The following is a 23,094-nucleotide window of genomic DNA, read 5'->3' as shown; positions in this document are numbered from 1 at the left end:
ACAGGATAGAATTAGAAAACATACAGATCAGAATTAAACAGAGAAGGCATCTACCCAGAATTACCCTCCCCAAACCCCATCCTCTTTAGACCCCGCCCCCAAAACCTCCCGGGATTTCTCCACCTGGAGCTGGCACCCCCATACACCCACATCTTGTGCTTGCCAGGACCTCTGGGCTCCCTGCCCCAGGAGATGCTTTCGGACTGGATCCTGCACGGGTGTCTTTCCTGCCCCAGGTCAGCTTCCAGCTGAGTCCGGTTTTGTTGCAGCTGCTCTCTCCTGGGCTGCTCTGCGTAACTGAGAGTCGAGGAGGAGTCAAATGGCTGCTGCTGCTGCTGCTTCGCTCCGCCTTTAGCTGTTCGCAGGGCAGCCCCAGCCATGGACGGGCCCGGGCTGGAGGGCTCAGCACCCCCAGGACGAGGTAAGGCCAGGGCGGGCAGGGGCGTAAGAAGGCAAACTGGATCCCTGGGCAAAACCTGCGTTGGGTGCCCCCCACCCCCCCCCCAAGGCGGCCACCCCACGACCCCACCCCCCCACATTTTTTTTTGCACCAGGCCATTGGTGCCTGCAGGGGGGCATTTTTAGACATATCTGCACCAAAATGACATATCGGCACCCTGCCAACCAATCAAGCGGCAGGAGGAGAAGGAGGATGAAGGGCGGCGGCCCAATCGGCGCTCTCTCTTGGGATTCGTCATCCCGGAGGCGACGGGGAGGGAGGGAGGGGCTCCTGTCATTGGCTTCAAACGCCCCCCCCTTCTTGGCCTGGCTCTCCCGGGAACCCCCTCCCCCAGTCCTGATCGGGTGCCGCAGCTGAGGAGAATCTGCCCCACAGTGCTCGGGAGAGCCCCCCCCCCCGTCCCTCCCCTGGAACAGCCACGTTGACCCCCGCCTTCGCACGAGACCGCACGTGGATGTTATGGAGGGATTCCGCTATCTTCCCACGCCTCTTTGAGCTTGGCAGCCCCTTTGGGCAATGGAGCCGAGACCCCTTCGCACGAGGCCCCACGTCGAGGTTGCGGCGGGTCCGAGCCTCTTTGGGCAGGGGAGCCGCTGGGGATGCTGCTGCTGCCCTCCAGTGGCCAAAGGTGTGAATTACAAGCGCAAACTCCCCCCATCCCCAACGCGGCATTTCTCAGGTTATAGTTGCTATAATGTGGCGTGTTACAGCCTCTTTGGGAAAAGAAGCCGCTGCGGAGGGCTCCCCGAGAGCGTGCTAACCCTATCCGAAAGGGGTTAGCACCGTCTCCGGACGCGTTAGAACGCTCTCAGAGAGGGTTAGCACGGTCTCGGCCCACGTCACCACGCTCTGCGAGAGAGTTAGCACGGTCTTGGAACGCGCTACAGCGTTCTCAGAGAGGGTTGGCACGGTCTCGGCAAGCGTTACAGCGCTCTCGGAGAGGTTTCGCAGGCGCTCCTAGAGCGTTACCACGCTGTTGGAGAGGGTTATCGCGTACTCAGAGACCGTTGTGACGCTTTTGGGAAGGGTTAACGATGCGATTGGGAAAAGCGTTACAACGCTCTCTGTAAAGGGTCAGGTCAGTTTGGCAGGCTCTGGGGAGCGTTGTAACGCTCCCCAGAGCCTGCTAAACTGACCTGACCCTTTACAGAGAGCGTTGAACGCTCTCAGGGAGCCCTCCGCAGCGGCTCCCCTGCTCAAAGAGGCCCCCCACACGCCACATTATAGCAACTATAACCTGAGAAATGCCCCGTGGTGAGGGCCGGGGGTTGTGCTTGTAATTCACACCTTTGGCCACTGGAGGGCAGCAGCAGCATCCCCAGCGGCTCCCCTGCCCAAAGAGGCTCGGACCCGCCGCAACCTCGACGTGGGGCCTCGTGCGAAGGGCTCTCGGCTGCATTGTCCAAACGGGCTGCCAACCTTAAAGAGGCGTGGGAAGATAGCGGAACATCCACGTGCGGTCTCGTGCGAAGGCGGCGATCAGCGTGGCTGGTCCAGCGGAGAGATGGGGGCGGGGGCGTCTGCCTAAATCCAAACTCCTTTCCCGGGACTGAAAGTGAAGCCCCCCCCCGCCCCACCCCCACCTCTTGGGTCCGGTTGTAGTCCCCCCCCCCGCCACCTTTACGTTTCTTTGCACAGAGGCTGTTGCAAAACCCGGTCTGCCTTAGAAGAAATGCCCCCCCCCCCCCGTCTTGAGTGATGCTGATCAGATCCGATGCGAGAATCGGAAGACTTGAAGCAAACGGGGAGGGGGGGGGGGGGGGGGTCGCCTCCCCTATTTGGCCAGGGGTCTTATTCCTTTAACCCTGGTGGGATGGGGAGCCAGTCAGCGCAAGAAGCAGCATCTGTTGGATTTCTGCCCATCATACCAGGTGGATGGAAAGGGGCCAGGAGAGGCTGGGTTGCAAAGGGATCCTAGATGGCCATGCATGGCCCTCTTTGATGAGGGGGGGGGGTCTACTCCTCCCCCCTTGTTGCTCATTGCCTGAGCCGCTTTTTCTCCCTGCTTTCCAAGTTGAGTCCCACCTCCAGGGGCACCCCACTGTTTGAACCCCGACTTGAGATGTTCCTGCCCCCCTTGTCTCATCCTGCCCCCCCCCCCTTTGTCTCATTCCTTTGCCTAGCTGCCTTTTTTGGGAGGAGGGGGAACATCCTGTCAGCAGGCCCTTCTTGAAGGGGGGGAGCTGCTTGTATTTTGCATTCCTTCTGTTCACTGAGGCTTTTTGCAATCGATATGTTTATTGACACGTTTGCAAGATGGCCTTTGAATGGTTTGGTTGGCCTTGAGTCTTCTGCAGCTGAGACAGGAGGACTTGGCAGCAGATGCCAGAGAGAGAGAGAGCAAGCAGGTGACACCAGGGTGCCCTCGGCCAGCCTGGCTGCTCTATTTTTAGCTAGTTCGGGCGGAAGTCTATTCTTAATAACAGACTGTGGAATTTGCTTTGATCCAATGGGGTACAGTTTTGAGCCGGCTTGAAGTATCACTTTAAAACGTAATTGTGATGAAGATACAGATTTTTGTGTGGGGTGGGGGGGGTCCTTTGGGGGGGGGGGGTCCCAGAAGAAAACAGAGGTTTCTGTTGCTCAGATACTGAGGTTGGGAGATTATATGTGTTGTGATGGCCTTTCTTTTTGTTGATTGAGGTGGGTTTTCCGGGCTATGTGGCCGTGATCTGGTGGATCTTGTTCCTAATGTTTCGCCTGCATCTGTGGCTGGCACCTTCAGAGGTGTATCACAGAGGGAAGTCTGTTACTGTGTCCAGTGAGAATGGGAATGTTTAGAGAAAGGAGCTTGTAAGCCACCTTGAGACTCCTTACAGGAAAAAAGGTGGGATATAAATCCAAAATCATCACCATCATCTTCTTCTTCTGGGCCCAATTCAATGGGCTGTTTTTAACTTTGAATAAAACCTGAAGTAATGGTACTGATGAAATTAATTAGCAGCTGCTAAGGAAGGCAGCAGCAAATGAGCAGAGTGGTAATGCAACGTCTGATGCGATTGGAGGAAGCTTAGATGTCATAAGAATAATTCCGATGTGACATGACATGTGATAAAGGTAAAAAGAGAACTAGCGCGTACCCGGTGCTTCTCTGGAAAAAATTGTAAGGTCAGTGATCAGTTGGCCAGTGGCAGAGTGCCTGCGGAAGATCCCAGAAGATTTGGATGCAGAAGATCCCAGGATCGATCCCGCGCATCTCTAGCTTAAAAGGATGTAGCAACTTCATGCTTCTTTGGGGTCTTTGTTTCAACTCTTGAAAAGTCACTCGAGTGCTCCGTTTTATGCCTTCTATGTTTTTATGTGCCAGAAAAGTCTCGGCATTTTCAACAAGGAAACTTCATACCTGCTGAATTATGTATTCTTTTTCAGGGGTTGCAGGGATGGATTCCGCAGACAGGAGGACAAGGGGAAGCGAACAAAAATCGAGGTGAGAACAGCTGTATTGTCGAAGGCTTTCGCGGTCGGAATCAATTGGTTGTTGTGGATAGTTTGGGTCATGCGGCTGCGGTCTGGTGGTTTCAGCTCCTAATGTTTTGCCTGGATCTGCAGCTGGCATCTTCTGAGGCATGGGATGGTTAAATGCAGGGGCGTAGGGGGAGAAAATAGCGCTTGGGGCTGCCCCTGCCCCCCACTTACCTTTTTCTGGTGGGGCAGGGCCTGGAGGGGGAGGGGGAAGGGGCAATATTCCACCCCCCACGTGACCCACCAGTAACCTCCCGCCCCCTTCTAGCTATGTATCTGGTTAGATGTGTTTCTCTCTGGGTCGCTCCCCACTTACCTCTTCGCGGTGTAACTCGCAGCTGCCCAGCGCCCGAAAAAGCCTCCACAGCTTATGACCATCGAGACTATTTGCTCCTCCCACTCATTTGCCATTAAGGAGTCTTAACAGCGGGCAGCCAAGAAACGGGAGTTTCGCGGGGAATAGAGGCAATGAAGTTGCCATTGGCTGGCACAGGTGTGAAGCGCCATGGAGGAGGGCGTCTCCATTTTCACACTGGCTGGGACGCAGGTCGTTTTGATAGGCTCGGATGTCTGCATCGCCATCAGAAACGCAGCTGGAAGCTTTGGAAGCATTTGTTTGAGATCGTTCTGCACATGCTGACGTCAGCATAAAAATAAAGTGAAAATCTGCCTGCCGCCACCGGCACTTTCAATTGCCTGGTCTGGTCTGCAGCACCTCGCTGTGTGAATTCGCAAAACTAAATTCGCTGTGAATTTGCAGCAATAAACCGCTTAACAAAGGGAACAATATCGTCACGTGGCCACGCTTGTGCACCGCGTCTCAACGGGCTCTTCATGTGGCTTCATTCTGCGCACTGACGGGTGACGCCCTCCCCAAACAAATGGAGGATTCTTTTCCCCTGATTGGCTCGAAAGCTCTGCTCTGGCGAATCAACTGGCTGTCATCTTCCGGTTCCTTTAATTATTTCACTCACCGCATGCCGGGTTTGGGAAAATGTTGCTGTTTTCGAAGAGCAGATTTGACGCCGCTACCAGGAGGAGGAAGAGTGGCAATTTCATGCCAGGCCGCGAGTGGACGCTGGGGATGTGGGGAATCCTGGCTCCCCGCGTCTGGAGCAAGAGAAAACCCCGCTAATGGTGAGTGGGGAGCGACCCAGAGTGGTACAGTGTGGAAAGACCCACATTTTACCGTGAAATGCTTATGAAGATGCCAGCCATAGATGCAGGTGAAACATTAAGAGTTAAAACTACCAGATCATGACCAGTGGTGGGATCCAAAAATGCTAGTAACAGGTTCCCATGGTGGTGAGATTCAAACTGTGGCGTAGCGCCAATGGGGCTGGGCATGGCACGACGGGCGCTGGCTGGGCATTCCAGGGCAGGGCATTCCTAAGCGTGGGCTGTGGCAAGGATGGTGCCAGCTACCGGTCCTTGGCTGGAACGAATGCACGAGGTGCAGGCTGCCACGCATCAGCGCACCTCCTGCTAGACTGCTTCAAGTTCTGTGCACTACTGCTGAGAGGAGGGCGTAACTAAGGCAAAAATCACGTTGCAAAATCACCAATCAGTAACCCACCCACCCCTCGGCACACACAAATAATTAGTAACCTACTCTCGGGAACCTGTGAGAACCTGCTGGATCCCACCTCTGATCATGACCACTCAGCACAGAAACCTACAGCCCTTTGAGGTTTATCAGAATGTGAGGCTTACAGCTGCTCTTTTAATCGGGTGCCTTGCCAGTTAATGCTTGGCACTTTATTACTTGATCAACAGGTTTCTAATGTGATCGACTAGAGACAGCACTATATACTATGGCGAAATGATGGGATTTGTTTTGGACTACTTTTTGTCCTAGGAAATTTTTAAAAAGCCTTATCCGGAAGCAGCCCCGGGACCTTCTGTTGATGATCGGAGCGCGGGGTGGAAGAGTGCTCAGTAGCCCCCCCGGAATCAGCCATTTCTCCCCGGCCTCCTGGCGGAGCTGCATTGAAGCCGCCATCGAAGCAGCCGACCAGGGCTTAGAGGTGCTGCAACCCCAGGGACGCGTGGCTGAGTTCCGCAAGAAAGTGGCGAAGGACCGAGATTTACTGGTGGTTGCCCACGATTTAATCCGAAAGATGTCACCGGTGAGTGTTCCTATTACAAGAACATTCCCAACAGATGTTATTCCTGGTTTACTGACGAAGATCCAGCAGTTTAGATTGGTCCATCAGTAGCATAATTATTGTCTGTGGCATCCAAAGGTTATCCAAAGACCAGATCAGAGTTTTCTAGAGGCACCATCGCCATCTTCCCTGGGATTGTCCCTGTACCAGCCATGCCACTTGGCAGTCTGCCTCGACATGCAGCCACTCAGCATTTACCACTGTCTTTCTGACCAGGTGAATCGAGCTGTCTGATGTTCCTACCAGGAACAGAGCATAGCACTACAGCTGGTTGTTGTGGGTTTTCCGGGCTGTGTGGCGGTGATCTGGTAGATCTTGTTTCTAAGTTTCGCCTGCATCTGTGGCTGGCATCTTCAGAGGAGTATCAGAGACGCTGCTTCATCTAGTTTCTTAGAGCTATGCAGCAGGATATCTGGATAAAAATTGAACTCTGCCATGTGCCAATAGGGTTGCCTGCAGGAGAAAAAGATCCTGTCTCTTTAATATGTGGACAGGGAAACTGAACCGTTTCATGGCCTGGAGATAAATAACATCACCTGCCAAGCACCCATTAAATCTCTATTGATGAAATAAATTTTTCGTTTCCTCCAGGCAATCTTTAACCCTTTGGGTTAGTGAAGAAGAATATTAGGGTAGCTCATACCTGTACATACCTGTACAACTCTTGACCCATCAAGTGCAATGCTGCCCACTAGATTCATGTCATTCTTCACTTCCTGTTTTTCCAGTTCTAGGTAAAAAGCAAAAACTGGAGATCTACTGAGCTTTGGCAGACCGCAAAACATGACTTTAGGCTTGGTGGGTTAAGGGTTGTACAGGTTTGTTGTAACACCAGTTAGAACGTGCTTGGTTCTTCCAGATTCCAGAGTAATGCCTTGTTGGAGGTTGGTTTCTCTCTCACTATAATCTCTTGTTTATTTCATATATCCTTTTTCCTCCCCCTGCCCCAGCGCACAGGTGATGCCAAACCCAACTTTTTCCAGGATTGCCTGATGGAGGTTTTTGACAGTTTGGAGCAACACATTCAGAATCCTGTTGTTTTGCAGTCAATCCTCCAACTGATGGAGAGAGGTACTATGGTGCTCACCACCAACTATGACAACTTACTTGAAATCTTTGGCCAGCAACAGGGTAAACCAATGGAATCTCTGGACTTGAAAGATAAGGACAAGGTATGAGTTATCTCTGCCCCCATTCTGTTTACCAGTAGTGATACTAGATAGTTTTATCTGCAGCTGTTCTCGTGATTGGCAATATTTTGTTGTTTAGCCCATACTGGGTCCTTGCAAACCATAAATGATTTTAAAATCAAGATTTTAGAATCCTTCCTTCCTTCCTTCCTTCCTTCCTTCCTTCCTTCCTTCCTTCCTTCCTTCCTTCCTTCCTTCCTTCCTTCCTTCCTTCCTTCCTTCCTTCCTTCCTTCCTTCCTTCCTTCCTTCCTTCCTTCCTTCCTTCCTTCCTTCCTTCCTTCCTTCCTTCCTTCCTTCCTTCCTTCCTTCCTTCCTTCCTTCCTTCCTTCCTTCTCTTACTCTCTTTCATTCTTTGGAGGTGTTTTGCCATTGCCTGCCTCTCTGTCTGGACCCTGAAACTCCTTGCAAGTCTCCCATCCAAATACTAACCAGGACTGATCCTGTTTAGTATCTGAGATCTGAGAAGATTACGCTAGCCTGGGTTTATCTAGGACAGAATGGGGGTTGTATATAATGGAAGGTAAATAAAGAGCTGGCAGCAGTTGGTGATATGGGTGGGCAAAGACAGGAACATGGTGGGAGGGATGCCCTGCCCCCTGGGGCACTGTTAAGCCCAAGCATGACATAGTTTGCAAATGCCTTAGCAGACCAGATGCTCAGGAGCAGCGGCAGCAGCAGCAGAAGGTCATTGCTTTCATCTCCTGCATGTGAGCTCCCAAAGGCATCTGGTGGACCACTGCGAGTAGCAGAGTGCTGGACTAGATGGACTCTGGTCTGATCCAGCAGGCTCGTTCTTTCGGAGATGAATTTCTTTAGGAGATGAATTTAGGAGATGAATTTCTAAGGAGTCTTTAGGAGATGAATTTCTAGGGAAATATCCCCAGCCCTGATAGACAAGATTTTACCCCATTGTTTTCTGAAGTATTGTTGGAGACCTTTTTTGTGGTGTATGTGTGGTTTTTTCTTTTTAAATGACAAAATGTCTGTAAAATATATTGAACTGATTGTATGTTTGGTTTGTAGCATTTTGTAGCCTGCAGTTTAGATGTTTTTACATCATGGTTTCAAGGTGATATTTTTAAAAATATAAATGACTGGGTGAGTGACATCATGACGGAAAGGTGGGCCCTTCTTTGGGTGCCTGCTCTTTTTCTGGAATGCTCAGTAGTGATAAACTCTTTGATTTCCCCCAGGTTCTCCAGTGGGCGAAGGGTCACATCAAGTACGGTGTTCTTCACATTCACGGCTTGTACACCGATCCCTGCGGAATGGTATTGGATCCTTCAGGATATAAAGACGTTACTCAAGACCCTGAAGTGATGGTAAATGCATGTTTTGAGCCCAAGCCCCAAAACACTGTTTCATGTCATATTCCTCAGAAGCTTAAAGCAGGGTTGACCAACCTATGGTGCTCCAGATGTTCATGTACTACAATTCCCATCAGCCCCTGCCAGCATGGCCGATTGGCCACCTCTGGCTTAAAGGAATGGGATGGAGGAAGGACCAGATGACAACACTGGGTTACACTTAAATGTTGTTCCACATCCCAAAGCTGACTAGTAAGGGCTCCTTGCTTTGCAAAAGAACTGCAGAAGGGGAATAAAAAGAAATGAAGGCAAACTGGAGAGGGAGAGAGAGGAGGAGTAAAAGGAAGGGTGGACAGCTGAGGGGGAGGAAGGGAGAGAGAGAGAAAGGGGGAACACAAAAGCATGCCATGCACTGACTAAGGGAAGCCCAGGTGCTTACCTGTCAGGTCAGTGGAACTAAAGGCCATGGTGTCTATAGAAGAACAGTTTGTACCTCACCTTTCTCTCCTGTCTGGAGACTCAAGGTGGCTGACAAGCTCATTTTCCTTCCTCTCCCCACAACAAACACCTTGTGAGGTAGGTGGGGCTGAGAGAGTTCCAAAGAACTGTGACTAGCCCAAGGCCACCCAGCAGCAACGTAGGAGTGCGGAAACACATCTGGTTCACCAGACAAGCCTCTGTCTCTCAGGTGGAGGAGTGGGGAATCAAACCCGGTTCTCCAAATAAGAATCCACCTGCTCTTAACCTCTACACCATGCTGGCCTCTAGGGTTATCGAACCCTGGTCTAGGATGTAGTTCTTCTACTTTCTTAGATTTTAGATAGGGTTTTGTGAAAAAGCAGGCGGCGTCAACCTTCCATGACTTTCAGCCCTTGATACTGTTCCTTGTGGGAATAAGTTTTACTTATTGCTTGGGTTGGATCCAATGAGCCTTACTGCAGATAAATAAAGGAGGGGACACCCCCCCCCTCCCCAAAAAAAGGTTGTTGATGGACGGGAGGGCGGAGAGTTAGGAAATCTACATCTATAAAAACCAGGTGGGATGCTGGCCAGAGTGAAGGAGCAAGTTGACTGAATCCAGTCCCTTCCTTTCCTCCAAGGAATACTGATATTTTTTATGCCAAATAAAGGCTAAAGAAAGGAATACTCATATTGTCATACTTATGCTTTTTGTGCGTAGGCCAGGCGCTCAGCTTGTTGGCTGTATGGAGATTTGAATCCCAGACTTTCTGCCATGAAACTCTTATCTGCTTTGCCGCACAAGAGCTCATGAAATGCTGCTTAAATACATGAGGGGTGGATGCAATGTCTGGAGCGTATGTTCTAAATACCTGAAGTAGGCACAACCCAAAGACTTGCAATGAAGTTTCAGACGTTTCTAACCTACAGGAATGCTTACTAGCTCATACATACCAATATAAATTCTGTATAACAAGCAAGACCCCTCCCCCCTTTTAAAAGCTTTCTGGTCTATTCCAATCCAATCACCTTTATTCTGGCATAAACCAGAAGTACCATACATTCCAAATACAAAAACAGGATCATTGTTGAGCCCCAGTGGTATAATCCTTGTGTCTGACTATTCCCATCAGCCCCTGCCAGCATGGCCAATTGGCCATGCTGGAAGGAGCTGATGGGAATTGTAGTCCATAACATCTGGAGTGCCAAAGGTTCGCCACCACTGTTATATATCATATAGAACATGGATTAAAAATGTAGCAACTGCTTCAGAAATTTCTACATTAGGGCTGTTCAATAGCTTAGACATTTTTAGTTTGTCTGAGTCTGTTCTATTCACTTGGAGGCAATTCTGAGGTCACCAAGCATACAGTTGTTTACAAACCTGAGCTAAATGTAGCAAATCCCTTTACAATGTCTCAGCGCTCTGAACTTTGACTTGTCTGTGTGTCCTTTGTAGTTGGACAAATATTGTGAATCGCTTGTTCTTGACAGGAGGTCTTACAGAACCTATACCGTACAAAATCATTTCTGTTTCTGGGCTGCGGAGAGACCCTGCGGGATCAGATATTCCAAGCTCTCTTTCTCTACACTGTCAAAAACAAAGTGGATTTAGAACATTACATGTTGGTGCTCAAAGAAAACGAAGACCAGTTTTTTAAGCTTCAGGCAGATATGCTTCTACACGGCATCAAAGTAGTATCCTATGGGGATTGTTTTGAAAGTTTCCCAGAGTATGTTGAAGATCTCACCACTCGGATTTGCCATCAGAAGAGTCCAGGTACTGTATACCGTAGAAATGTATGTATCTCCAGTCAGTGTCGACGTTCTCGTGGTGCCAAACAGCACACATGCTGTTTGGCACCTGTTGAACTATATTAATAACAATTTGAGTTGTTACCAAGATAACAAAGATAGAACTGTATTCCAATTTATTGTTGGTTGAAATGTTACTCATTTTGTGAGTAGAAGTACGCATTGGTGTAATTACTTTGCTCGTACCTTGTCCTTAAAAGCAACAAACACGTCTTGAGACAAGTGCACGGGGTAAAAAGAAAAAGCTAATAAGAGAACAGGTTTTCCTAGGAGGCTGTGAAGTAGCTAAGCAACCCTCAGGTATGTCAAGTAACCCCAAGGGATCCAGTGGTCAGTTTCTTCAAAACAAACTGCTGTTTGGGATTTGCGGGATTTGCATCTCTAGGGTAAAATGGGAATTCATGTGACGTCCGTTTTCTTTTTCGTGTGGTTGGGAACGGATGGAGAATAGGATGTCCAAAGCAATGACTGAATCATCCTCCAGAAAGGTTATTGTGGTGGTGGGGTGGGTGGGCAAAGCAAACCCAAATAGGTTGATTCGGCAAACCAGAGTTCTCCAGCACTTAGTAATCTCTTTCCTTGGTAATCTCTTAGCAAAGACGCATCTAGGGCAGTAACCAGCATTGCGTGACTTGGTAAATTTAAGTGAAACCACATCCAATATGGTTCATATTTGCATTTACATTCTTTCCCCAGATCCTGAACAAGTGGACAGTACAACGGTTCTTGGTCAAGTATATTTTTATTTATATGAATACTTTGTAATATTTAATTTGGGGGTACTGTTGAGAGCAACTCAGCATCGTAATTTTATATATGCGCGTATATAAAATGGGTTCAGATAATATGTACAGTAATATATAAACTTTCTCTTCTGATCTGAAATTGCCAAATGTTTTCAGGCCAATAATTAAATGGATTTTTGGGTAGCAAGACCTTATTCTTGGGGTGTTACATGGATAGGAGTTTCGCAACTTCTGTCTACATTTTAGTGCTGAAGCTGTCATCCATATAAGAACCTTATATGAACGTTACTTAGGGCTGAGTCATACATTTATTCTGGTCTGGTGAAGGGCATTCCTGACAGTGGAGTATGCTTCCAGATTCAAGCCAAATTTTTGATATTGTTATCTTGCCCGTTTTTCATGGTGGAGCTGTTCTCCCAAATAGGTCTATCAGGGTGAAAAATGAAGGTGTAGTCAATGTACCAGGACTTAGTGACCTTCACAAACAATATGACAGCTGCTGCAGGCTGTGTCCTCTGTCTGACTTAAGACTTGCTTTTGTGCAAGTGCATCAAATTCCACAGGCAAAAAGACTTACTATACTCTGTACTGTCGAAGGCTTTCACGGTCAGATTCAACTGCTTGTTGTGGGTTTTCCGGGCTACATGGCTGTGGTCTGGTAGATCTTGTTCCTAACGTTTTGCCTGCATCTGTGGCTGGCATCTTCAGAGTTGTATCACAGAGGGAAGTCTGTTACACACTGTGTCCAGTGACTTCCCTCTGTGATACACCTCTGAAGATGCCAGCCACAGATGCAGGTGATATGTTAGGAACAAGATCTACCAGACCACGGCCACACAGCCTGGAAAACCCACAGCAACCAGTTACTATACTCTGTTTCACATAAAGATGTTTGCAGATTGTATCTTTCTCCACCACAAAACAAAGCATGCTGGACCTTCTTTATTGTGGATTGCTTCGCCTGGGTCCTAGTACCTACCCTAGCCCCGCTTTCCACCCCCAATCTGTTTGAAAGTCTGACAGTAAAATTACAATTTGACATAAAGGCTCTTGTGTCAAAGTACCATATTCATCGATGTACAAAATAGTGGCTTTTAACAAATGCAGTGTGAAAAAAAATGAATTATGATTCTCATATTCAAATGCGGAAGCATACAATTTTTTCAACTTCTGCACCTCAACTAACGGAACGAACATCCCTATGTGGAACAGAGGATAGTGGAATTTTTTTGGGGGTAGATTTGTGCAGTTCAATCACCGGAGGTTTGTCGTGTGGCCCCTTATGGGCCAAGGGGCTCGTTAGACCAAATGCTAACTTCGTGGTGGCCAGTGTTTTTACAGCATGCAAAATCTGTGTCCAGCATTTAACATTGCTTATGTTTGCAGGAACTTCATGTGCAGACTGTGCAAAAAGGAAGTCAGGGGACTGCAGCACTGATCCTAAGAGAGCAAGGCCACCTGACACTGGTAATTTACAGTTATTTTTTATTTCATGGGGCATGTAAGTATCATGTTAAATGGAGCCGGGTTCTCACTGATTCACCCTCAACTTAGCAGAGCTGCAGGTATTGTTCTAAAGGAAGTGCGTGTCCTGACCTTCAAAGCAGATGGTCATTCATTGTGTTTTCTTGAATGCCTTGTAAATATGCAAACTGATGTGACTGTAGATTGTCTAAAAATGTCAACTCAACATGGAAACAATGTTATTGCTGGTTTTATAAATTTAGTCAAGAGCAAATAGTGACCAAATAACAGAGAAGAAGCAGCAGCAGTGTTTGGATTTATATCCCCCCTTTCTCTCCTGTAAGGAGAGTCAAAGGGGTTTACTATCTCCTTTCCCTCCCCCACCAGAACAGACACCCTGTGAGGTGGGTGGGGCTGAGAGAGCTCTGAAGAACTGTGACTAGCCCAAGGTCACCCAGCTGGCATGTGTTGGAATGCACAAGCTAATCTGGTTCACCAGATAAGCCTCCACAGCTCAATTGGCAGAGCAGGGAATCAAACCTGGTTCTCCAGATTAGAGTGCACCTAAAGCAATTGCAGATATCATCCAAGGGGCTTCAGCTTTAAGACTCTCTTGTTTTTTGCTGTCAATGTTTAAGCGAAGTTTACATTTACATTCGTTTAATTTTCTACTACTGGAAGGAAAATGAGGGTTATCTACTGTTACTTATGATTGCTTCCTTAGCTAAAAATATTGTATGTTGTTCATGGCATGTTTTGACTACCAGGCCACATTCTGTAAGATGCAGAAATTGTGTTTGTACTTCCTAGATAGAGGCTGTGTCTTCGTTAAGGTCATTTACCCTGAACAGGCAAGTGATTTGGACCTCATGATGTAGTACTTTGACAGGAAAATAAAATGGGAGGCTGCATGCTCAGCTGTAACACACTGGCCTCTTAACTGAAAGAACACAGAAAGCAACAAAATACTTTGAACCATCTTCCAATTATGGTAGGAGCCTGTTGTGCTAGGGCCCCTTATAATCACATAGAATTTCTTGGCATTACATATTCAGTAGGAAAAATCCCCCAAAGAGAAAGTATAGTGAGGTGCAAGAACTCAATTGAAAGGAAAACCCCCCAGAAGGACTATACTGTGCTAACAAGATAACACGTAACATTTATATGCTTATACGTGTATATTTAACAAAGTGCAATCTTTAAACATTTAAAGTGCATAATCATAAACAAACATGTCTAGAAGACACTGCAAAAGTCCAGACCATGTACTGGACAATCAGCTAATGTTCTAAAAGTCAGTCATAATTCATATACAGTTCCAGATCAGAGAGTCCAGTCCAGAGAGTCCAAATCAGGACAGGTGTCTAGATAAAATCCTGTTTTGCAGATGGTCATAGCTCTACTTCATTGGCAATAAGTATATGTTGTCATGCCCATCGCTTATGTAGGACTGCTATAAAACAAACATTTTCTTCTGATCAGAGCATTGTAATAGCTGCTAGAGTTGCCCAGTTGCTAAGGAGCGCATCTCGTTACTGAAGCTACTTGAATAAAAGAAAATCTTTGGATTATAGCAATCCCATGTAAACGATGGGTAGGAAAGTGTATACTTATAGCGGATTAAGTGAAAATATGACCATCTTCGAAACAGGATTTTATCCAGAACACCTGAATTGTACTTTGGACTCTCTGGACTGGACTCGGAGATAGATAGATATCTATATATAGATTATGGCTTACTTTTAGAATACTAGCTGATTGCCCATGGTCTGGAGTTTTGAAGTATTTTCTAGACACATTTGTGCATTATTATGATTATGAACTTTGGATGTTTAGAGGTTGCACTTTATTAAATATATGTGTAACAAGCATATAAATATTACATGTTATCTTGTAAGCCACAGTATTTAGTGCCATCAAAATGTTTTTACTTTCTACCACCCAACAGCTCTGTTTAATCCATTTCTAAAGCAGAATTAATTTTTTCAACAGGTACTGCTGAAGATGGTGTCCTTCCATGAATATTGTGATCATATAACTTGAAAAGCAGCTGTCTACTACAATTGTGCCATCTGCTTATATCACAATCAAAATGATGTAGAAAAGGACCTTTTAAATTCACATGAATTAAAACCAGATGAAGTCATGGATTCCTTCAGAATTGCTTCAGAAGGGATCCTTTGCAGTACGTTCCGACACGCCAGGATATGTACATTTCATGAGTATTGTCGAAGGCTTTCACGGCCGGATTCAACGGGTTGTGGTGGGTTTTCCGGGCTGTGTGGCCATGGTCTGGTGGATCATATAGGAACAAGATCCACCAGACTGCAGCCACACAGCCTGGAAAACCCACCACAACTCATTCATGAGTATTCTTTAGCCAACTACCTCAGGGATTTATTTCAGATACTACATGAAACAGGGCACTCTAATCTGGACAAGAACATTTAGCTTTTATCTATTTTGAACCTGACTGATCGTACGTAACATAGCAAAGTCAACTTACTTATGTAGATTTTATAATTTTCTAGTCAAAATATAGATAAGGCAGACAATTTTCTGTCTAAATGAAAAGGGGATCATTAATGGCTGTTTTGTGCATTCATTTTAATAAAAAATATTAAATAAGAGCAAATATTTCTCTTTTACTCAGTGCGTTTATAAGCTTTAAAGAAATATTGTACTGATTTATAAAAAAGCAGGAAGGGCCAGTCCCAGTCAGCGGGCATGGTATATTCAGCCTTCTGCAGAACCCATTCCTCACTGCTACTGACAAACAAGTTAATAATGTTCTCCTGGAATGGGTCACAACAGAAGGAAGAGACCACACCACTGTTCCTGTGTAAGAATCCCAGTTTCTTGCCTAGTCCTTCCCTAGAAAACCTTGAAGTAGTACAGCACAAGAAAGGTCTTACCTCATCACCTGTCGATTGTGTAAACAAAGCTCACTATGAATGAGCTGTTCTAGAGATGGCTCTTAACGGTTAAGGAGCACAGTGTTTAAGAGGCAGAGTGCAGCATAAAGATTTAATGGCATTTCATTGGTAACAGTAACTCAAAGCAAGGCTAGACAACTTAATCAGAAACTAGCATTTAACAAACGTCCAGATGCGGCAACTGTCCAACGTATATGACATCACCATTAACAGACACACATTCACTTGGCCAAGAAAGCACAGTCCTGACTTCTGGTGAGTCAGTTTTGACGGCCTTGGTTAAGTTTCCACTAAATGGCAGTTCCCCAGTGCTCATTAGCTGCTTTGAAAGGCACTATTAGTGTTGTAGTGACTCAAGGTTAAATGAAATACTGCATGCAGATGCATGTCTTTTTAAAAAAAAAACTAGAAAAGCTACTTCTGCTGGAGTGACCAAGACTGGGGGAGGGGGCAAAATCTTCCCTAAGTCTGTTTTCCCAACTGCAAGTTATTCTGAGCAGCTTCAAGTCCTGGTGGTTTCCAAAACCCTTAAGGGAAAAACACACACCTAAGGGGTCATTTGAGCAAGAAAAGTACTTAAAAAACTCTCCAAAACAGCTTAAACAAAAATAAACCTCTGTCTACAAGAGATACAATTTATATAGTATGGAGAACATACTTGTCATAAAGCTAAACAATCAGCACTCGGACTTAAAGCAGTCACGACTTTTAACTCCAAAGTTTTAGGAATACTCATTAGTAACATTCAAATTTGTCACAACAGTGGTTAAGCAACATTATCCAAACACTGACCAACTTCATATTTTATTTTGACACAGAGCTCTTTTTGCGCTTCAGCTGTCTTTCATTTTCATGTGGGTCTAGATACAGAGTAAGGTCCACAGTGAAGACTTGACTGAACATGAAATCATCTTCCTGCGAAGGGAAATAAGAGTGGGTGAAGCACAGCTGGCCATCATGACACACCAGAAGCACAACGAATACTTTTAACTGCTGCTTAACAACTGAAGTATATTGGTATTTATACATTTTAAATTCAGCAGGCACTCCAAAAACCCAATACCTGTGGTACAAAAGCAAAGTTATGCCTGGTTTCTATTTCCATTGAAAAAAATGGAGAGAGGTAATACGTACCTGAGGGCAAACTCCAATTAAAGCATCTGCTTTAGAATAAAACTCTTCCTTTAGAGAAATAACTATGATCTGAAACTTTTCATGGGACTGTTGCTTGATAAAACTTGATACCTGGAAGGAAGGAAAGTGGTATAAAGTGGGCTTGTCAGATTTTACACGGATTGAAAAGATATTCAACAGAACAGATAAAAACATATACCCCTGGCAAGATGTGGAATTATATTAACTTTATTTTATGAATTTAGAGAATTGATATGATATTACATCACATGCTTGTTGGAGGGATGGGGGGCACCAGACCCCCCCCCCCCCCCCCCGCACAATTCCTGGTACTCCACATTTTCAAGCTCAGCATCCACCAGGCCCAGTGGAGACATGAATACACCCTATATAGATCCACACACTAAAGAGCAGATCAATAGCAGCTGTTCCCTTTAAGAGTCAGGTGACAGGGAGCCACCTGACAGTCAGCTGTCTGGAAGTTCCACCCTGGGGCTAGAAAGGCAGCAGAAGGGGAGCGACTGCCCAGAAGGCCCTGCGGGAGGGAGTCTTACAAGCTTTACCCCCCGCCCCCCACCCCCAAAAGAGATTCTGAGTAGAGGAAACAATTGGGTATGCCCCAGGCCTGGCAAGAGGCTTTGAAAGGCTGGAGGAAGGAGGCTGCTGTTCCCAGCTCAGAAGGCAGGATGGGTTTCTCTGCAACACTAACAGTGTATAGGGTCCCTTCCGCACACGCAAAATAATGCATTTTCAAACCACTTTCACAACTGTTTGCAAGGTGATTTTGCCATTCCGCACAGCTTCAAAGAGCATTGAAAGCAGTTTGAAAGTGCATTATTCTGCATGTGCGGAATGAGCCTAGGAGAAGGATACTGACTATTGATCAAGACACTTTTCTCCAGGTAAGAGAAGGTGGAGGGTTCAACCCATTTTCCACATGTGCTCTTTACATCTGAATGGGCCAGACATTAATTTGGTCTATGCCGGTCGCTTAACAGTGCCCATCGCAGCAGGACATTGTCCATTCAGGACTTATCGTTTCTTCAGTGAGAAAGGAGGCAGCCACTGTGTTAAGCCATCGTGTGCCGGATAAGGAACAAGCACTCTCAAACTGCTTCTTTGTGTGGTTAGCTCACTTTCATTTCAGCTAGCCCCAGGAGTGTTGCTGTAATGCTAGAGTTGGTTTCTTTCTTATTTCCCTTGGCGTGATTTGTTATTACAGGAACATGCCTGGGAAGGTGGGGGACAGAGTTCGAGCTCCCTCCTCCTTGCATGGGTTGCTTGGAAAAAAATTAACCATTTCAACTTTTATTGTAAATCGTATTTGGGGTTAGGTCTAAACTACAAACCACTGCTCTTTCTGGTAGCAGGGAATAGTGCAAACCACATTGTGTTGTCGGAATAGAATCACAAACTATGGTTTGCTGCAAGGTGTTCATTATTGGGTTGCATGTGCAAAAAAGAGAAACACACCTAAGAATGCCCTAAAGAAGTTCACCTAGTTCACCCAAGAATGGCCCCTATGAGCACCTATGGAATTCTAATACAGGGGTGAGCAAAGCCACAACATGGCTGCTCCAAGAAGTCAAAGCTAACCATACCAATGTCAGAGAGTGAGGTCATGCATAATTCTAATGGTAACTCGTCAATATTTCAAGAAGAAGCTCTTTTCAAAAGGATGGCTTTTTAAGTGGATACACTGCTTTAAAATATTTTCTTGCAGACACACATCTTGCTGCCAAAGCAACCTGTTAAAGGCCTGCCCAGACAATCAGATTCTCAGTGGCCAGTTAGAAGCTGTGCTGGATGGAAGCCCAATCTGGCCACACCCACTTTCTAAAAATACTTGGTGAGCACCAGGAACCACGGTGTTGTGGGCCCCACGTAGCAGACCCCAGCCCTTGTTCTGCTAGCAACAGACCATGATTTATGTGAACAGCATGCTTTTTCCTGAATTTTAGAATGTTATCTTCATATACAAAAACAAAATCTTTAAGAGAAAGCACAGCAGAAGAAGAGCTTACCTTGCTAATGTTTGTGTTATCTAGAGCTGCATCCACTTCATCCAAAACGAAAAAGGGGGCCGGTCTAAAGCTACAGAACCAAGTAAATGCACTTAAGAGATGGCTTATTAAAATAAGTTGTTCTTTTGTAACAAAACATTTTTAAAAAGCATGCCTTTGTACAGTGCTATTTCATTAGGTGCTAAAAACAGATCAAACAACAAGAATTACTGCTGCTTTTCTACATAAATTAATCTTTTGTTTGGGTTTTTGTTTAATCTTAGCACCTTTCCTGTGAGGACCAATGCCAAGGACAAGGTATCACCAGCTCCAGAGAGGGTGGAACCAACGTGGAAATCTTTTGTTCCTGTTCTTGAAAGATCCCAACAATAATCCATGCATTTGTGAGATCACATCAGCATAATGAACAGAGACGCTGAAGTACCTGGTGATACCTTGCACCTTGGCTCTGCTTTCCAGAGGGATGGAGATTTTTGTGTTTATGGTGTTTACCTCTGTGCCTATATGTATGATTGAGAAGGGGAGACAACACTTATGTTAATTTGCCAAGTATTCCTCATCTTCCAGACTGGCTCCTGCGGAAATACTTACCTGTAAGCCAAAACAGATGTGATGGAGGCCATGTATTTCCAGCAGACTGGAAATGGGAAATTACACACACAGCCCAAGCAATAAGCCGTGCAGGAAGTTTGATTTATCCCTGCTTTATGGCTGTTGTGGCCCTGCACAAATGTTACTAGTGTTCACTAATATGTATGTCACAGAACGCTGAGGGTATACTTTATATATGCATGCAGGATACAAGAGAAATAAAGCAATACTGGGACGGATACAAATCCCATGTAACTGAATTTATTTTCATAAAGTTTCAAAAGGGCTTGAGGATGCCCTCAGCAAAACAGTATAAGTATTACCTGTGCATTGCAAACAGAAGAGCCAAGGCTGCTACAGATTTTTCACCTCCTGACAGGTTGTCCATCGGCATAAATCGTTTTCCTGGAGCTACACAGTTGTAGCCGATGCCTTCCAAGTATGGTTCTTCAGGATTCTCCGGACTAAGAAATGCCTAAACCACACATGTTTTATTCAGTTAATAAAGGAACGCTCCCTCGAAGCAATTCTGCCATTTACACCCCAATCTTTACAGTGTAATAAAATGTCACTTATCCGTCTCAAAGCAAAAGACAAATGTATTTAGGCTCATGGTATATATATAAAAAACGGGCTATTCAAATAATGAAGTTTCCAGTGTCGGGACTGGATGGTGAAGTACAGTAAACAGTTCTTTGTAAAGTAGTGTCAAGAAGGGTGACTTGCAGAAAAGAAATGGCACAAAGAAAGACTGAGCAACGTCTAGTTTCAGCCTAAGAGAGGGGACTGGGAAAGCTTAAAAGGCAGTGCCATCAATTGGGAAGGGTGAAAACAAACTTTGCTAAGAAAAAACAAGACAAAACACACATTGTACTTAGTCCATTGGTTATTACCAAGAAGGGGCCTTCTCCCTTGAGGAAAGCAGAACCTTCCAATAGGAGGTTCTGGGCTCCTGTTTATACCTGGGGAGAGTACGTTGCCTACGAAAGGAGCCATATTCCTTCCTACCGCTCCTCCTAAGGGTTCTGAGAAGGGCCTTTTCCTTGTCTTTGCTCTCTTTACTAAGACCTTCTCTACTTGTTCCCTGGATGATCTGTCTCCCCGAAAGGTGTATGCTGCCACAGTGACCTTAGAACGGGAACTGGCAGGCCAAGCCTGAAGCCATAAGGCTAAGCTCCAGCACCTCGGGTGACGTCAGCTAAGAATGAAGTGGCCTTAACTAGTCTATTGGGTCCCTCTGCCAGAAGTCTGCTTGAAGGAGAGAAGAGCTGGAGCATTTTCCTTGCCCAGAGAATTGAGGCTCTGGATATAAATGAGGCAGTGGAGGACGCCATGATGGCCATGGGCGCTGCCCGCCTCTGCTGTGATCTGTTCTGTTGCAGTCACAGCCAGGCAGTCCTCATTCTTGGAGAGAAAACTGTTGCCGCTGCCTTCTTCGAGTGCAGTTTGAGCAGCCATGGCACACTTTCCAAACTGCCTCTATCCACCAGCGATAGGGGAAGGAGTAGGAGAAAGAAGGGAGAAAGCCCAGCTAAGCAGAAGACAGTGGAGGAAGAAAGGCAAAGAAGATAATACAAAAGAAGGGTAGAAGAGGCAATTGAGGCAAAGCATTAAAATAGCTTTTAGTGAAGAGTAGAACAGTTCCTGTGACAAACTCTCTGTTGAGGAAGGAACAAAACTGAAGGGTGACTCCCACTGGAACAGGAAGCTAGAAGAAGAAAAAAATCAACCCTGCCTTCCTGACTGGTCAGTGGGAATCACCCAGCAAGATGTCCTCTTTCTCAGAGAGCGCTGGGGTATATTCATACTCCAAGCCAACTTGCAGTGTATTGGAGGTAGAAAAGATCTCGCAAAAAGAAAAGTGCATTGGCAGAGGTCTGTGGGATGGACCCAAACTGGCAATACCACTGATTCTCCCTTCCTAGTGCAGATTCTCCACATGTCATCCCCCCAGGAGAAGCATTCTGTGGCAATCGCTACAGAGTAATAGGGAAGGGGGCAGGAAGGTTCCGTTCTGCTGGTGGAAAATTTAGTCCGGATCCAACCCACAGTGTTTCATAATACCCAAAGCCCAGCACAATTTCACACGTTTCTTCTGAGTAGATTCACTCATCCCTTTTTGCTTACTGGATACTATTGCTATTTTTGCACCAGCACAATTGCAATTTCCCCACATCCAGCAACATCCACTTTCCTGGTTAGGGAGCAAGGATTAGACGAGAAATCGGTGAAGGGTTGATCACGTTCCTCCTTCATTTCTAATCCTGTATCCGGTTTAACATGTCTGTTTTATTACAAACAGATCATGACAAATACTTTCCAAGACAATCCTGTCGCTGAGCTGCTGACTGCTGACTCTTGGACTGGCAAAAATAGACATGACTATTGATATTGGGAAGTACCTTAGAAAGTACAAACCTGAGCACTGTTGTTCCTGCACAATTTCTTGTATATCTGATCGATAGCTATACACACATGCTCAAAACACTGACTGAATAGGTCATATCTCCTTTTTTTCACTTGTTCAAATGCTTGCCTACATAACTTGGCTTCCTTCCTGCTGGCCTCAAACACTACAAAAAGATAATTGAGGTGGCTTTAACAGGATGCAGTAACTGGACAATTTTGGAACTTTATCATTTCCCCCTTCAGAATGGTAAGCAAATGCAAAAAAAGAGAGTACACCCTCACAATGGAAATAAGATTTAAGTGTCATATAATGAGCTGTATTGGTGTAGTGGTTAAGAGCAGGTGCACTCTAACCAGGAGGAACCGGATTTGATTCCCCGCTCTGCTGCCTGAGCTGTGGAGGCTTATCTGGGGAATTCAGATTAGCCTGTACATTCCAACACATGCAGCTGGGTGACCTTGGGCTAGTCACTGTTCTTTGGAGCTCTCTCAGCCCCACCTACCTCCCAGGGTGTTTGTTGTGAGGGGGGAAGGGCAAGGCATTTGTAAGCCCCTTTGAGTCTCCTATAGGAGAGAAAGGGGGATATAAATCCAACTCTTCTTCTTCTGTATGAGAAATCAGGTTCTGTTGTGACTGAAGATTACATTTTAAACTGTGTTACGTTCTGCTGCAACTTCACCCGTACAACGTTTGCTGGGGATGCTGAACTTCTCAGCACTTCCAGGGAGGGAGGAAAAGAAGGGAGGCAAAAACAATTTCTAAACTGTGCATCCCCGTATCCCATCAAGTCACCGCTGACTGATGGCCACCCCGCAGGGCTTTCAAAGCAAGAGACGTTCGGAGGTGGTTTGCCGTTGCCTGCCTATGTGTGAACTGAGAGTGTTCTGGTAGAACTACGACTGGTCCAAAGTAACCCAGTAGGAGTGG

The 23,094-nt window shown here is 46.0% G+C and overlaps 2 protein-coding genes across 6 annotated transcripts in view; one reads left to right on the top strand and one right to left on the bottom strand.

Moving 5' to 3' along the window:
• The first annotated feature begins 110 nt into the window (after nt 1-110).
• FAM118A (family with sequence similarity 118 member A) lies at nt 111-15,702 on the top strand. 5 transcript variants are annotated; one of them, XM_048516076.1, is made up of 10 exons: nt 111-421; nt 3,830-3,887; nt 5,781-6,051; nt 7,041-7,262; nt 8,475-8,603; nt 10,542-10,827; nt 11,559-11,596; nt 12,995-13,075; nt 15,065-15,105; nt 15,171-15,702. In XM_048516076.1, the coding sequence occupies exons 1-10, from the start codon at nt 379-381 to the stop codon at nt 15,196-15,198; spliced, it is 1,197 nt and encodes a 398-aa protein (XP_048372033.1). In that variant the 5' UTR covers nt 111-378; the 3' UTR covers nt 15,199-15,702. The 5 variants fall into 5 exon arrangements, with proteins under 5 accessions (XP_048372033.1, XP_048372029.1, XP_048372030.1 ...); XM_048516072.1 differs by lacking the exon at nt 111-421 and adding an exon at nt 1,914-2,331; XM_048516075.1 differs by lacking the exon at nt 111-421 and adding an exon at nt 1,922-2,331 and having other exon boundaries at nt 11,559-11,591.
• A 389-nt stretch (nt 15,703-16,091) lies between these two features.
• The window catches only part of SMC1B (structural maintenance of chromosomes 1B), a 33,061-nt gene continuing 26,058 nt past the window's right edge, over nt 16,092-23,094 (bottom strand). Inside the window, exons 23-27 of the mRNA XM_048515351.1 lie at nt 22,176-22,330; nt 20,081-20,232; nt 19,167-19,236; nt 17,143-17,253; nt 16,092-16,923 (exon numbers count right to left, since the gene is read on the bottom strand). Of these exons, the coding sequence (XP_048371308.1) occupies nt 16,813-16,923; nt 17,143-17,253; nt 19,167-19,236; nt 20,081-20,232; nt 22,176-22,330 (599 nt within the window). The 3' untranslated portion in view covers nt 16,092-16,812. The remainder of the gene's footprint in view (nt 16,924-17,142; nt 17,254-19,166; nt 19,237-20,080; nt 20,233-22,175; nt 22,331-23,094) is intronic.

This window comes from Sphaerodactylus townsendi, linkage group LG14 (genome assembly GCF_021028975.2).
Source record: "Sphaerodactylus townsendi isolate TG3544 linkage group LG14, MPM_Stown_v2.3, whole genome shotgun sequence".
NCBI classification, from domain to species: domain Eukaryota; kingdom Metazoa; phylum Chordata; class Lepidosauria; order Squamata; family Sphaerodactylidae; genus Sphaerodactylus; species Sphaerodactylus townsendi.
Note: the sequence above shows the minus strand (reverse complement) of the source record. Positions and strands in the feature narration are given on the sequence as shown.